The sequence below is a fragment of the Megascapheus bottae genome, chromosome 6 (genome assembly GCF_031878675.1).
Source record: "Megascapheus bottae isolate mThoBot1 chromosome 6, mThoBot2.hap1, whole genome shotgun sequence".
Lineage (NCBI taxonomy): Eukaryota > Metazoa > Chordata > Mammalia > Rodentia > Geomyidae > Megascapheus > Megascapheus bottae.
The window spans coordinates 2,676,124-2,692,820 of NC_143514.1; the positions used below are offsets into that span (position 1 = coordinate 2,676,124).

Consider the following 16,697-nt stretch of genomic DNA (forward strand, 5'->3'; position numbering starts at 1 on the left):
AGGTCCTTGGATTTGTTCACACCTCCTCCACACTGGATGTAGGCGTCAAGAGATACTGAGCTGAACACAACTTATGCCTGAAGAACTCTAAGGACTCAGTGATGGAGTCTTGAGAAATCCTCTTTCCTCACAAGTGTTAATACATGTGTGCCTTTTGAATAAGGAGATAGAAAGGTAACCCACGACTTTTAGGAAAAGATGGAAGACTGCCTTCTTGCTTCCCCACCCAGGAGAGATCTCGTGGGCTACCTTAACAAAGGTAATATTTAATGTGTGTGTATGTGTGCACATGTGTGGAGACGTGTTCTATCAGTTGAACTATACATCTCCACTTCCAGCCTGGTGGTGGTTAATTACAGGCAAGAGTCTCAGACTATGTGCACGACTATGTTATTAGAAGCCACTTTATCATTTTCCTGCTTTAAATAGAAATGTCTATTTATGAATTCTGCTTGTAGTTTTTTTACAAATAAAATAGTAAAATTTACATTTGGAAAAAAAAAAAGTCTCAGATTTTCTGCCTGGGCTGACTTTGAACTCTAATCCTCACATCTCAGCCTCCTGAGATTACATGCCTGGAACCTTAGCAGCAAAACTGCAAGCGCTGTGTTTTGCTAATTTGCTATTATTTTTGATCAAATAAATTTCTATATTCTTGATACCATATCATTCTCTTACATTATAATAAGATCTTCTGTAGAAAAGGTATTAACAACAGGATCTGAAACATACAGTACACCCAGTCAGTGTACATTGGTTCTATATATTTTGAGAAACACGTATTATACACGAAGGAAGCATGCGACATTTAAATGATGATGTCAACAATGTTGATGGCCTATGTAATGCAGATTCCAAGGTCCTTCAGGAAACTGAAGATATTAAAAAAGTTGCTCCTCAGTTTCCAGTAACATTCTAAAAATGACCATTTCCATTTGATACAAATATACAAATTTAAAATGTATGCAGTTCAGAATGGCCTACCAGTTTTTTAGATTGCTGGTGTGCCAGAAAATATATAGTCAATAAAAAAATACCAGAGAGGAGGGGACAAAAGGCTCTCTGGATCTGTACAGCAAAATGAACAGCACTTCCACAGGGAGCGATTCTTGGCAGAAGTGGCATCCTTGGCTTCAAGAAGCAGCGAATGAGACGTTGAGTCACAAGTCTGGTGATGGAGGGTAAGATGTGTAATAAGGCCCATTTTCCTGTGGAGAGAAAAGATAAGCAGATGAAGTGGAAAGACGAATTCAGGTGGAAATGTGCAGGAACATGACCTAGAGCCATGAGACAGTGTGTGTGAAACTTCTACTCTATGCCTGGCACTGAGCATAGCCACAGCAACAGTTTCTGTAGGGAGCTGGAGCTGATAACTCAGTAAGGATTGAGGATGTCTGAGGGGCAGAACATGTTGAATGTTTCATATGCTATTATTTCTGGCTTCTTCCACCCCTCATATACAAATAGTACCACCAATATGTAACGTTTTCATTTCATTAGAGGAAAATGAAGATGGGCCGCTATTGGGATTCGAATTCAGGGCTGGGTACTCTGCATTACTTTTTTGCTCAGGGCTGGTACTCTAACTTTTTTCACACTTCCACTTCTGGATTTTTGTTGACTGGAGACAAGAGTCTCTCAGATTTGTCCTGGAATCATGATCCTCAGATCTCAGACCCCTAGGAAGTGAGGATCACTGGTGTCAGCCTGGGATTTTTTTTTTTTTAAACAAAGTCTTGTATAACGGCAGGGTGTCCTTGAATTCATAATATAGCCTCATCTGGCATCTCACTCTAGATCTGTCTCCCAAGTGCTGGGATTATGTGTGTACCACCACGCCCATTTGGAATTATTTCATAACAAAACAGCAACAAAATTATCTGTGAAGAATCTAATAACTATAACTGTTTTGACAGGAATGAGTCTTCATGACATACTTGAGGTTTCAAGGCTTATAAAAATTCAACCTTCTTAGGGAATTTAGTTCCAGATCAAGTTGGAGCCCTAAATGCCAAAATTTAACATCAAATGAGGAAAGCAACTAATCAATCCAATGCAAGAAAAACTTTTTGTTCCCTGCTTTGATTAATCATAATAAAAATCAAGATAGTTAAGACCTTAAGATTTATGAGACAAAAGATTGGCTTCTCATTTTTAAGGAAAGTATTTCCTTGCCAAATAATTTTTTTTTTTGCAGTAGGTTATAAGCAGATGTTTAGATTTAATGTAAGACACTAGTTAGAATACAGTGACAAATGCAAGATAGGATGAAAATAGATTATGGTCTATTTACCTTCCAGTAGCTATGGGGACTGCATGTGGCACCGTGTACACCTGCTTATGTACATGTCTTGGGTGCAGGAGGAAATGAGATTCTGCATAGGTGAGTGAGGAAGTGAAAGGCTAACCAGTCATCAGAGCAGAAACTGACTTGGCCCTCCCAGAACAGGAAAACAAAAGCATACTCAGGGAGACCTACTTCCTGCTAATCAGACTGGGTATGGAGACATATGTATATATGTACCTATTCTAAGTAAATTCTAGAACTGGCTACATTCCTGGAAAGACATGAAAAAAATTCTCAGTTTTAGCACCCCCCCCACCTAATAGGGGGTGCTAAAACTGAGATCTACAGAACAAGTAGACTACACAATGACACAAAGCAGAGCTTCCCCTAATCTCACACTGAGCACGAGACTGTCAGCAGTCAGCTCTTTCCCTATTTCTGGAAACAATCACTGCAGCTCAGGAACGGGTTCCAGGGGAATATGTCTTCTCTGACCTTATTTATAAGAACGCTGACTAGCTCCTTTTCTGACAGGGCCTCAGCATTATTTTATCTAGACAGAGAAGCATTCCCTTTTAATTATCTTCAAAGACAGAAATTCCAAATTCTTTTAAACTTCTTCAAATTGTATGAAATTGGCTGACAATCCACATAAATCTCAGAAATGGTTTTTCTTTCTTTTTTTTTTTTTGGCCAGTCCTGGGACTTGAACTTGGGGCAAGAACACTGTCCTTGTGCTTTCTCAAGTCTAGTGCTCTACCACTTGAGCCACAACACCACTTCTGGACTTTGCTGTGTATGTGATACTAGGGAATCAAACACAGGGTTTCATGCATGCTAGGCAAGCACTCTACTACTAGGCCATGTTCCTGGCCCCAAATGGATTTTTTTCTATGATCACTGAAATTTGCCACTAGATATCACTTACTCTTTCACCAAAATCAAACCTAGTATGTGTAAGGCACAATCCAGTGTAATTTAAAAAAAGACAAATGGCACTGGGAATATGGCCTAGAGATAGAGTGCTCGCCTAGCATACATGAAGATCTGGGTTCGATTCCTCAGTACCACCTACACAGAAAAAACAGGAAATGGTGCTGTGGGTCAAGTGGTAGAATTCTAGCCTTGAGAAAGCCCAAGAACAGTGCTCAGGCCCTGAATTCAAGCCCCAGGACTGGCACACACACACACACACACACACACACACACACACACACACACACACACACAAAGACAAATGGTTTAATAAGCCCATCTTAATGTTCTTATGTCTGTAACAAAAAGGTAACAAACGCTTAAAGATAACAACCCCAAACATGAAGCTCAAATGTCCTAGTTATAGTTCTGCATTTCCAAAAAGTGCCTAATACCCTTGTTTGGCTTTTGTACTCAAGGCTGGCACTCTAGTACTTGGGCCACACTTCCACTTCTGACCTTTTGCTGGTTAATTAGAGATAACAGTCTTATGGACTTTTCTGGGCTGGAACTGAACCATGATCCTCAGATCTCAGCATGTGAGTAGCTAGAATTAAAGACGTGAGCCATGGTGTCCAGTTAAGAATAATTTACAAATTATAAGTTCTAATTGATAAATTATCTTCTAAATTGTTGGTATAATACTTCCTGCTTTTTAAAAAAGCATTAAGAAAATGTTCAAAGGCCTAACAATGAGGCTATTATTTAAACTGATGCTATTTAAATTCCTGTAAAATCAACAATCTTTGCATCTATGACCCAGCTGTTCCCATTCCAATTGCAACAGCCAAATACAAAATTTTATTAGCTATTACAATGTAGTAAACATTCCACTCTCACATAACAACACAGAAATCATAACTGAAGTTGGAGAAATTTTAGAGAGAAAACGTGTTGCAAGATTTCTGGCTACATTCACATTGCATAATAATTAGGGCAAAATAATTCATTTCACATTCAATATAACTTTTGACTGTTTTGTGGTTCATGCATAAAAATATGTAATCAGCAACAGTTACATAAATAGCTTGATGAGCTTTAGAACAAGTATTTAAATTTTTTAAAATTATTAAGGTGACAATGAATCATCACAATGAAACACATCTTTGATGCAGCTGAAGAAGCCCTTTCATTAGTGCTAAAATAACAGAGGTACGAATGTACCTATACATTATAGCAATACAAATAGTAGCTGGGGCTCTTAACTACATTACATAAACTTTTGGAAAAATACAAATTTTTAGCAAGCTAGCAACTAAGATAGGTTACTTGGGGACACCAATCAATTCTGGCTCTAGCTGAAAATCCATTCAATCTTAGGAAAATCAGGCAGAGCTATCTGTTTGAAATGTGATGAAGACTGGCTATCAAAGCTTACAGCAGAAACACCTCTCCTGGATATGTTTATCTGGAGAAAAAAACCCACTGTACCACAGAGACTGTTTCCTAGAGTCAGTGTAGGAAGAGCCTTCAATGGGCTAAAGCCCATGAAGTGAGCAGGGCTGTGCTCCGGGGAGTGCCCTGCAGTATACCTGGCGGGCTTCCCAGGGCGAGGGAGAATGCCTGGCACTCACCCTGGCATCATATTCAAGGACAAAGGGAGGAAAGTCGATCTGTTCGGGTGATATTGCAGAAAACAGCTGGTGCAGACTGTCCACGTGGTGAATTTTGTCCTTCAGTCCTGAGACAGAAAAGGTGGTAAAGAACCATGTTGATACCTGGTTAATACAAGAGAAAAACAATGTAAGCCAGTGAAGAGAAACACAAACGCAACTCTAGTTTACTGAGTCTCTTGAGTAGTCAACTCCATGGCACGGGACCCCGAGATGTGGGAGTGGGGTGTGAAGCGGGCCTGGGAGGAAAGGCAATTGTTTATAAACTAAGATACACAGTAAGGCAACCTTATTTAGAATCTATTAAAAAACAAAAACAAACAAACGAAAGAAACTAAAGATCTGGGAAAAGACAACTGAGATATTCTGTGAATACTGGAGATTCTTTTACCTAATTATTAATTAATGAATACTGGGGTTTTGAACTCAAGAGTGTTACATAGGGTAAGTATGCTAGTACTAGAGCATTTTTTAGGCAGGGTCTCTCATTTTTGCCTGATTCCAGCTTTAACTTATAATATTCTTATATTTCCTACCTTAATGAGATTACAGGCATATCTAACCTTGCCTGGAGTATTCTCTGCCTTTCTAAATTTTTGTCTGGATTGGACTTCAACAGAGAGTTCCTTAACACTGTGTTTCAAGTCAAGTACAGGAATGAAATACATCTAGTTAGAAATATTCCATTTATGATTTTGACTTTACCATAACAAATGTTGGGTTTTACTGAAAGTAAGTTTTATTCTTTTATTTCCCTATTCCAGAAATTTATATAGAGAGAGTATAATGGCTTTTATTAGATAGGGAAAGCAGGTAATGAAGAAAGAAAAGTGTACTGAGCTTAGTACACTTTTTAGTAGTTTTGGTGAAAGCAACTTTAATTGGTATACTGGAATTAAAACCAGACTTGAATATGAGGTGCTTGAGATCTAGGGATAATACAAACGTGGTTGTAAAGGGGACAGGAAAGTTGGTGATTTAAGCTGAGAGCAGTGGTGCATGTTTGTAATCCCAGCACTAGGAAAGGTGAGGCAGGCATCTGTGGCAGCATGAACTCAAAGCGAGACTCTAGCTTAAAAACAAGCAAAAACCAAAAAAACCAAAAACCAACCAACCAACAAAAACCCAAACAGAGTTTGAGAGTTTGATGGAGTAAAATGGGGAAGAAGAAAGATCCTAATTGTTGAGGAGAGGTTCTGGAGGAATAGAAACAATGGGTAGTGAAGAGTGGAAGTAAAACACTTAGATGAAGCCTTTGCTGCTTAGTCTGATTCCTTTCCCTGTAAAATGGGATGTCTTTCCTATTTCCAGAGAACGCCTGGGAAGAATGAGCACAAGGTGAGGACTCAGTGAAGTGCTAGCTTCCATAGATGCCATGGTTACCATGGGAGCCGGAGCAGAGGTAGAGGGGCTGCCCTTCATGAGGCAGGAACACAGAGCAGAGCAGGGCAGGACAGGTCTCTATAGTTAAGATTACAGGCCTGAGCCATCGGCCTCTGGTAGCCAATGCCTCACAGGGATTGGCCACAGATGGCAGCGTCACACATTACCAAGCATCAGGACCAGAACTTTGGATCAATTCAATAGGCAGACAAAGAAATTAGCAATCACAATGATAGCAACAATTACAGTGCTGAAGTGCATAATATTCTGATCATGTAAGCAGATTTAAATTCAAGATTTACTGTCCAAAGAAAAACACGTACCTTTGAACGAAATGTTGGGTGAACAAAATAAACAGCCTTCAAATTCCTCTTGTACCTAAAACAAATACAAAAGAGGGCTGCTTTAAGTCACCCCCTAAGACACCAATGAAAATTGTAGAAATTAACTCTTACTTGAACATAAGTTTATTCAGAGAAAAAATACCTCTAAAGTACATGCTGTTTATGTATGGACTTTTAAGTGAATTGTAAAAATATGGTCAGAGAATGTTTGATTACGTAAACTACTTTATAGGAGACATTTATTGTTCCACTGGTTGTGACAAAGCCACCAACATGGGACAAAGTAAGTTTGCATTTAACCAAGGCATTGTGATAGAATTCCTAGGGTCAGAAACACAAGTTAAGCCATACCAAATCACTAAAACTATAGTGAAAATCAGAAACTGAAAGTTCAGTGGTCATTTTACAACCATCTTGAGATGGGTGCCAGTACTGTCCAATTTAACTCTAAGTCACTGACTGGGAAGTGCATACTGCCCCAGGATCATTCCCCTGTGCACTTCTCCATCCAGACTGCTACGCGTGCCTGGGTTTCAGTAACTGATGAGGAATTTGAAAGGATTTCAGAGAAACAATGCATGTCATCTTTTTGCTTTTGTGTGTGTGTGTGTGTGTGTGTGTGTGTGTGTGTGTGTGTGTGTGTGTGTTGGTCCTGGGGTTGAATTCAGAGCCTGGGTGCTATCCCTTAGCTTTTTTTCTCAAGGCTGGTGCTTTACCACTTGAGCCACAGCACCACCTCTGGATTTTTGGGGGATCACTGGAAATAAAGAGTTTCTGACCTGGCTGGCTTTGAACCACAATGCTCAACTGACAGAGTAGACAGGATTACAAGCATGAGCCACTGGTTCCTGGCACACAATGCAATTTTTATGGCACCTGACCCTTGCTAAAGTAAGGTGTCATGTATTTTCTGTTCTACGAAGGGAAACACATTTAATCAAAGTAATGTTCATTAAAGTCAGTAATCTTTCAAGTCCAAATTCTGCATTTACTGTTGGGAGGCTTTTTGTAATGTACTCCACCTTTCCAAATGTCATTCCTTTACTTTTCAAATGTAAACAGTATCTTTCTTAACAAACTCACGGGCTATGACATTAAAACAAATAATATTAACATATAAAATTAGAAAGTGGTTCTTTTTTTGGTCATTTTACATACAAACATTAGTAATGACCCCAAACTTTTCAAAAGGTATTAAGGTGAGATGAGTACATACAAATTTATTTTAATGCAGCATAAGTCTAAATTAAGGAAGGCCTCCTGTGAATAAAATATCTAATCTTTGCAGCATAAAAACCTATCATGTAAAATGGCCTTTCACAGAATATTTAATAAGAGAATTGCTGTTGTTTAATGTCCCCTCCTTCACAGTTTGAAAAAAATAACTCACTTGACATCAACAACATCATAGAGCTTCTTCAGGAAGTCAGAGTTGAGGTGATTGTACTCGCTGGTCAGTGTGTGAAAATAGACTAAGACATACTCCTTCACAGCAATGTGGTCCATGACATGGATGAAATACAGGAGAGCCTATAAGGAAAAGAGGAGGAATGAGTTTATTTCACAGAGGCCAACAGAGGGGGGAAACCCCAAAGATTAACCTAACCTACACCCCCATCATTGCTGACAGACATATGAGAATGATGAGTACCAAGTCTCTACAAACACATCCATGCAAGAGTCTTTCCAGTGTTTGGCAATTTGCACAAAGGTCATGGTAAAACCCATACTGTTCTAAGTGATGGAAGGGAATGATCAGTCTCATTCCTCTGAAATAACTTCCTATATTAGAAAGTTCTTCACTGATCATAAACTGAAATGTTGAGTTGAAATGCCACTGTACAAGTTTATAAAGATAAAAACAAATGGAAGAGTTTTTGGGTCAACTATTAGACTTCCTTTCTTTAGGATAATGATAAGATTTTTAGAAGCAGAATTTCTAGACTTTCAGTAATTCTTGAGTTTTGCTATGAATTAAATCAAAATTTATTTTAGTTTATTTTTTATTGTTGGGATAATGTATAGAGGGGTTACAGTTACATTTGTTGGGTAGTAGGTGCATTACTTCTGGAACACTGATACCCCTTTCTCATGTTTTTGTTCCCATTCCCATCCCCATCCCCTCCCAATCATCTTGTTTTCCCTCCTTCCCTTCCCTATTTCAAATAAAACAAATAAACATATATACAATATACCAGGTAAAAAACTCAGATACAGGGGCTGGGAGTTTGGCCTAGTGGTAGAGTGCTTGCCTAGTACACACAAAAACCCAGAGTTCAATTCCTCGGTACCACATACATAGAAAAAAGCCAGAAGTAGTGCTGAGGCTCAAGTGGTAGAGCTCTAGCCTTGAGAAAGTCCAAGGACTGGCACACACAAAAAAAAGTCAGATACAATAATAACATGAGAGGACTAATGTAATACACTAAGAACAACAATCACTGTATATAGAGATTCCTTGCTTGAACACTTGTTTGTTATACATGACATTTGAAATATGTTTAAAAAAAAAAAAGAACAACAATCACACAAGATAAAGCCCTTGTTTCCATATCCTAGAGACCCTTTCATTTAGTCTCATCCTATGTGACCTTACATCTCTAGTTTTGAGCTATTGTAATCCTCTGCTAGAAGAGTCCTAGATATGTGGTATTATAAATGAGAGAAACCATTGATCCTATGTTCCTTTGGGTCTGGCTTACTTCACTTAATGACTTTTTCCAAGTCTTTCCATTTCCTTACAAGTGGGGCAATGTCATTCTTTCTGATGGCAGCATAGAATTCTATTGTGTATAAACACCACATCTTCTTGATCCATTCATCTACTGAGGGGCATCTGGATTGGTTACATATCTTAGCTATGGTAAATAATGCTGCAATGAACATCACTGTGCTAGTGGATTTAGTATGTCCTTGTGTCTGGACAATTGGGTAAATGCCAAGTAGTGGAATTGCTGGGTGTTAGGAGAGCTCTGTTTAGTCTTTTGAGGAATCGCCATACTGCTTTCCATAGTGGTTGAACGAGTTTACACTCGCACCAACAGTGTAGTAGTGATCCCTCCAGGCCACCTCCCTGCCAGCATCTGCTGTTATTAGATTTCTTGATAATGGCCATTCTAACTTGTGTGAGGTGGAATCTCAAAGTTGTTTTTATTTGCATTTCTTGTATGGCCAGAGATGTTGAGCATTTCTTCATGTGTCTATAGGCCATTCTTATTTCCTCTTCAGAGAAGTCTCTCTTTAAGCCCATCTTTTAATGGGATGGTTGTTTCTTTGATGACTTGTTTTTCAGAGATTCAATTTTTTGAGCTGTAGGTGTATTTTAGATACGACGCACTTGTCTGTTATATGGCTAGTGAAGATCTTCTCCAACTCTGTAGGCTTTCTATTTAACTTGCTAGCTATGTCCTTTGCCGTAGAGAAGCTTTGCAGTTGAATGCAGTACCATTTGTCCAAACTTTAATTTTTTTGTGTTTCAACCTATGCCAAGGATTCCTAGTAAATCTCCTATTCCTTCTTGTAAAGTTTTCAGGATATCTGCTTTTACTTCAAGTTTTGGAATTAATCCTGGTGCAGGGTAACATAGAAGTATCCAACTTTAGTTTTCTACAGGTGCTTAACCAGTTCCATTGATCCTTAGGTCTGTTCTTGTGCCAGTCCCAAGCTGTTTTGTTTACTATAGCTCTGTAATAGGGTCTAAAGTTTGGTATTGATATTTCTCCAGAGCTCTTCTTTCTGTTAAGGATTGTTTTTGCTATTCAGGGTCTTTTATTATTCCATATGAATTTCTGGATTGCTTCCTCTGTATCATTAAAGAATGACATTGGGATATTGATGGGTTTCAATCAAAGGTTTTGCAGCTTCTGTTCAGATATAAGACTCATGGTTCTAATGTACCAACTGCAGAGGATGTGAATACTTCTGCATATGGCTTGCTTTAACAGCTAATTTTCTTAGTATTTCTAATGCTGATCTTCACAAGCATATTGGAATGGGTTGTTGGGTAGCATTCTAGAGCTTAGAAAGACCCCAATTTAATGGACCCAGGTTAGTTAGAGAAATACTCCATTAAAAAAATTTAAGAGAAATACTAAAAGCAAAATAGTCATATAATATGGCAGGGCCGATATGACCTAGTGGTTTAGCTGCAGACAATTAGAAGGCAGCAAGAAAGAACTGCTGGAAGGATCACATCAAACAGGCTGTTTTCCAGTTCCTCCTCAGCATGTCCTTGGCATTAACAAGGACTAGGGGATAGAGGACAGACTAGGAACAGTCTGTTTCTAGTTGCTATCCGGCTTGAACTTATACCGTATCTTATTACTCTATACAAAACGACACATCACAGTATCAGGAATGCCACCCAAGTACACCAAAATCAGCACAGGGACTTGCTGAGGAGAATGAACACTAATTATGAGCATAAAACAAGTGTCTACAAACAGAAATGTCCTGATACACAAAGAACCTTTTCCTGGCTTACCTTGTCCATATCTATCAGCGTTACAGGAATGTTTCTCCCAACAACCACCATCACTGTACGACCACAGTTATCCACACCTGTAAAGAGGAAGAACATGAGCTCCCACAAACTGTAGTTCAAGGCATTGCTTGTTCTGTGTTCTACAGACACAGAAAAAGGATGAAAGCCAAAGTTTCTCAAATTTCATTTTTATATTTCTTCTTCCTTCCCTGCTCTCATTATTTTAAGCTTACGAGATTCTGGTCACTTTAAGGGTTGTGTTGTGGTGACCATCTATGGTCCCAGGTATTCGAGAGGCTGGCCTATGTGCAAAAGCAAGACATTGTATCTGAAAAAAAATGAAAGCAAAAAGTCTTGGAGGTATAGTTCAAGTAGTAGAGCATCCGCCTAGCAAGTGAATTCAAACTCACAGTACAGAAAAAAGTAAGATCTCTTAAAAGATTTTAAATCAGGATCTTTTTTTTTTTTTTGGGTTAGAAAATACTTTGTTTATAGCACTGACAAAACAGTTCTTGGTTAATTATTTTGAAATTACTTTTTATTGCTATTATAAAGGCAGTGTATAGAGGGGGTTACCATTTCATAAGTCAGATAATGAGTTCATTTTTTGATTTTATAAATAGCATTGTGTTTAAGCTTATCCTAACTTTTAAAAACATTAGTGACCAAGGAAAAATTATCAAAATTAACTACAATGTGAACATTAACAAATATTGTCTGAAAAAGAACTATAATAGAGGAAGAACAGAGGCAGAAGCTTTTGCTATTCCCATTGTATATTACTGAAAGAAACAAACTGTAATATCAGGTATTAGTGTTTTTTGAAGAAATCAAATTGGCAACTCAGGACCTTAAATTTAAGATTATAGGTTAAGACATTTTACCCCCTTTTCCTTTTAATTTTTTGGTGCCAGTATTGTGGTTTGAATTGTGCTCCCTGCTCTCCTTTAGCTTTTTCTCTCAAAGCTGGCACTCTACCACTTGAGCCACATTTTTACTTCCAGTGTATGGCTGATTAACTGGAGATAAGAGTCTTATGGACTCTGCATTGGCTTTGAACTGCAATCCTCAGATCTCAGCCTCCTAAATAGCCAGGATTATAGGCATTAGCTACTGGTGCTGGCTAGGATGTTAAAATCCTGGTGATGAATAAAAAACATCTATGTCAGCACAGAAACTTTTTATTCATATGTGGAATGAAGGAACTCATAGAAGAAGGTAGTCAGAGAGCATGCTGGGTAGGGCGACTCAAAGAGTAAATTCTCATATCCTTGGGCTCACCTGTTTGGTATAAGGCTTTCAGAGAAGCAATATCAGACAGATCCTCAGATCTTGCTTGACATAACCAGCGATTATAACTAAACAAATAAAGAGTGCAATCATTACAATTCACACATATTATATCCATAACTCATTTTTCATATCCACAGAAGTGATATTGCATTAAAATGAGATGTAATTAAGGAGGCTATTATGCGATGCTGTACTTTATATTATTGATAAAACACAAGTTACTGAGAAAAGGTATGTTCATAGCACACAACCACAAACAGTCCTTATGATCAACTTATGATCAACTGAGGGCTATAGAGAAAAATGGCATACATTTCAAGTACTCCAAAAAACACTTTTAAGTACTATTATTTCACTGAATGCTGGTGAGATCTATTTCCTTTCCCATTTAATTTGTGTGTGTGTGTGTGTGTGTGTGTGTGTGTGTGTGCATGTGAGCGCATGCTCACCCAGGTCCTAGGGCTTGAACTCAGGGCCTAGATGCTGTCTCCATGCTTCTTTTGCTCAAGGCTAGTGTTCTACCACTTGTGCACCACTTTCAGCTTTTTCTAGCATTTTATTGGAGGTAAGAGTCTCAGGGACTTTTCTGCCCAGGCTGGTTTCAAACTGTGATCCTCAGGTCTCAGCCTTCAGAGTAGCTAGGATTATGAGTGTGAAGTACCAATGCCCAGGTTTTTATTTTGACAAAAATTATATACATTTACAGAACAGAACATGATACACACACATACTCTTCTTGTGGAATGGCTAAAGCAACCTAATTTAGCACATCTACTATTTCATATACTGACCCTTCTTTCCTGTGGTTAAGAACATGTAATTTTTTTTTTTTTGCTAGTCCTGGCGCTTGAGCTCAGGGCCTGAGCACTGTCCTTGGACTTTCTCAAGGCTAGAGCTCTACCACTTGAGCCTCAGCACTATTCCCGGCTTTTTTCTATGTATGTGGTACCGAGGAATTGAACCTGGGTCTTGGTGCATGCTAGGCAAGCACTCTGTCAGTAGGTCAAACTCCCAGCCTCGAACATGCAATCTTGATCTACATCTTTCCCAGCACCACTTCTCATCAGGTGTAAGAAAACCAACACTATATAATCTGATTTCGTTCTTTTTGTTGTTGTTGTTGAATCTTTCCTATTCAAAGTTGGTTGAATTTGAAAATGTAGAACTCATTCATATGAAGGCCTCCCTATTAAGAGGATTAGGTAAATTCCTACTGATTTCTAAAATGTTAACTTCTCACAAGAATGCAATGCTCTCATCATGGCTGGGACTACATACTTTGTGGGTGTCCTATGGGGGGAAGAAGAGAAAACCCTGACAGTACTTAATGTTTAAAGACTCTTTAGTGTGGTGATACTAACTTATTACTTCAGTATTGTCTAGTGAAATGTGTCAATATTTGAACACCTAAATAATTTGATACTTACCAAAATAATTTGATACTTACAAAAGTCATATACAAGACAAGAAAACATTTAAATATAGAATACAAAAAATTCAGAGATTATGATTTGAGAGTCTCCATTACAACTAAACTTTAATGAATTACCATTTATCTTCATTCTAATACAGTACCAGAAAAAGATATCCCTATTTATTTGAAGACCATTAAAATATTCCTCCATTTTCCAACCGTATATTTGAGTGAAGGCAGATTTTCTTCACTTTCTTTACCCTGAACAACATATTGTAACAGTCTAAACGCATTTAGGAGAATTTAGCTGTCTCTAATTAAGCCAATTGCTAAAAGAGTTGAAGGACGGAAAAATATATATAGTAAATATATATATATAAGCCAGAGCAGACACGGTGGTTCAGTGGCTCATGCCTGTAATCCTAGCTACTCAGAAGGCTGAGATCTGAGTATCCTGGTTCAAAGCCAGTCTGGGCACAAAAGGACCTGAGACTCTCATCTCCAGTTAACCTCTAGAAAATGGAAGTGAGGCTTGGCTCAAGGGCAAGGAGGTAGCCTTGAGCTGAAGAGCACAGGGACAGCACTCAGGCTGAGTTCAAGCCCCACGACCCACAAAACACACACTCACACACACACATCCACACACAGAAAGCTTTATTTTCATAAAATTTAAAAAATAGTATCTTTCAAAAAATAATGGGTTATTTTTAAATGGATTAAGTGATTTCTTATATAAGGATACAGGGGTTATACTCTGTAAACAAAACCTCTCAGGGGTTCTTGACTATTATCAGGAGAGCTAAGGGGACCTGAGATGAAGAAGTTGGAGAAATACTGGTAACCCATGAGCCATGAGGTAATATGTGAGTTAAAATGTACACGGAGATTAGTTATGAGAGGGGGGCCTGGTCACTGTACTTCAGGAAAATTTCCCAACAGATGATAGATGTGCCCACGTTTAGAAATCACTTAAAACTACCATTTGTGACTTCATTGTGTGGAAAAGCTATTCATTTGTGCCCTCTAGTGGCAACATTGCTTTTTTTTTTCTTTCTTAAATCAATCAGAACGAAACAAAAGACCTATCACTGAGGACATATAAAATTTTAATCTGTAAGAGACCCCAGACATCAACAAATGTAGTCCAATCTCCATCTCATGAATGGATACAACCACACAGATATCACCAAAAAAAGCATAATAAATACCAGTGATGCTTTTGTAAATAAGTACATGTTATGGAAGACAAGATATCCAAGGTAAGCTCCCAGCGGCAATCACTTCTTAGCTGACACTCAAGGTAGGGACAAGACTGAAGGATGCAAGCGTTCTGTTCACAAGGATGAGGAGATAACAGAGCTTAAAGGTGAAGAAGGCTACAACTAACTCAGTATTGAAGAAAGCAGCAGAGACCAGGTGATGCACTTGACAGGTACCAGATACAATGCAACCCTCACAACAAAATCATATTTAAGAGTGCCCAGTGAGATGTCAGCCCTTTATAGATCATATTACCAGATGACAGATAACAGCCATTTATATTGTATTATTTTTAAGAAAGGATTTAGAAAAGCAGATACTTTCCCTAAGTATACATCTTAGGAAAAGGATATCCAACAGTAGAAAATCTGCATCTGTTTCTAAAAAGGTTTCTTCAAACTGGCTTTAGACACAAAGGAGCATAGGCTCCATGGTTTCCTTCATTCGTAATAATTAGTACACAGCTAGGATTCTCCTAGCAGAGGATCATAACACCTCAAAAGCTATGTACATATGTTCATACAGGATGAGACTAAATGAAATGAACTCTAGGGTATGGAAACAAGAAGTTTATCTTTGTGATTGTTGTTCTTAATGTTCTTTTCTTATTTTCCACTTATAATTAATCTCATGTGGCTACTGTATATGACTTTGCTACCTGGTATACTGTATAGACACTTATTTGAAATAGGGAAGGGAAGGGGGAAAACAAAAGGATTAGGAGGGGATGGGGGAGGGAAAGGGGACTAAAATATGAGAAGGGGTATCAAGGTTCGAGAAGTAATATACCCATTACCTGACAAATGTAACTGTAACATTATCACAACGATAAAATACACTAACAAAATTTTTAAAAAATGGCTTTAGAAACACTTGGGAAAAAAATAGAATAATCAGATGCTTTAAGGTCACTGGGGTTGGTTGAAAAGAAAAAAACTTTTAAGCTGAACAAAACTTCAATAGCTATAGTTAATATAGTGGGGGTACTGCCACTGTAATCTTTTTTCCTTTCTCTTGTTGCTGTCATTAGCATACTTCCTCACCCAGAGGCACAGTAGACACAGCAGACAGGGCAATAACTCTGGACTCTCATCTCCCTCACCCTGACCACCCCACACAGTAATTACTCAGCTTTCAGCTCTACAGCACCTTCTTCACTGACTGTCAAGGGGATGCACAAACACACAGATGCGTCGGCAGGTGTAAGCCCATCCTGCCCTCCGCACCCCCGCCGCGCCCCCCCCCCTTACTTCCGCTGGTGCTGCTTCTGCAGGGCTGCCTCGGACAACTGTCCCTGAAGTGTCAGCTTCCTCTGCTTATCAATATCTCCTTCCATCCGAGCAAAGGCATGAGAGCCAATGAACGACAGATCCACTCCCAAACCTTCATCCTCCTCTTCTTGGCTATCTGTAACAAAATATTACTATCAACAGAGCACCAGACGGTGAACCAGGTGGACTGTGAGTACTGCAGTAGGAATGATGGAGAGGTGACTCAGAAATCTGGGACTGAAATCATAACTTTCCAGAGAATAAGACTAAAGTAAGATCTAGGCATCTAAAAAACTGAAATAGGGCCAGGAGTTTGGCCTAAAGAGTGCTTGCCTAGCATGCACTAAGACTAGGGTTTGATTCTTCGGTACCAC

At 38.7% G+C, this 16,697-nt stretch overlaps 1 protein-coding gene across 2 annotated transcripts in view; it reads right to left on the reverse strand.

Annotated features, from left to right (window-relative positions):
* Positions 1-722: 722 nt before the first annotated feature.
* The window catches only part of Gdap2 (ganglioside induced differentiation associated protein 2), a 36,514-nt gene continuing 20,539 nt past the window's right edge, over positions 723-16,697 (reverse strand). For both annotated transcript variants that reach the window (XM_090334101.1, XM_090334100.1), the window contains 7 exons: positions 16,303-16,459; positions 12,367-12,443; positions 11,086-11,162; positions 7,993-8,132; positions 6,582-6,636; positions 4,837-4,980; positions 723-1,208 (listed from right to left, as the gene is read on the reverse strand). In XM_090334101.1, the coding sequence (XP_090190227.1) occupies positions 1,161-1,208; positions 4,837-4,980; positions 6,582-6,636; positions 7,993-8,132; positions 11,086-11,162; positions 12,367-12,443; positions 16,303-16,459 (698 nt within the window). In that variant the 3' untranslated portion in view covers positions 723-1,160. The remainder of the gene's footprint in view (positions 1,209-4,836; positions 4,981-6,581; positions 6,637-7,992; positions 8,133-11,085; positions 11,163-12,366; positions 12,444-16,302; positions 16,460-16,697) is intronic.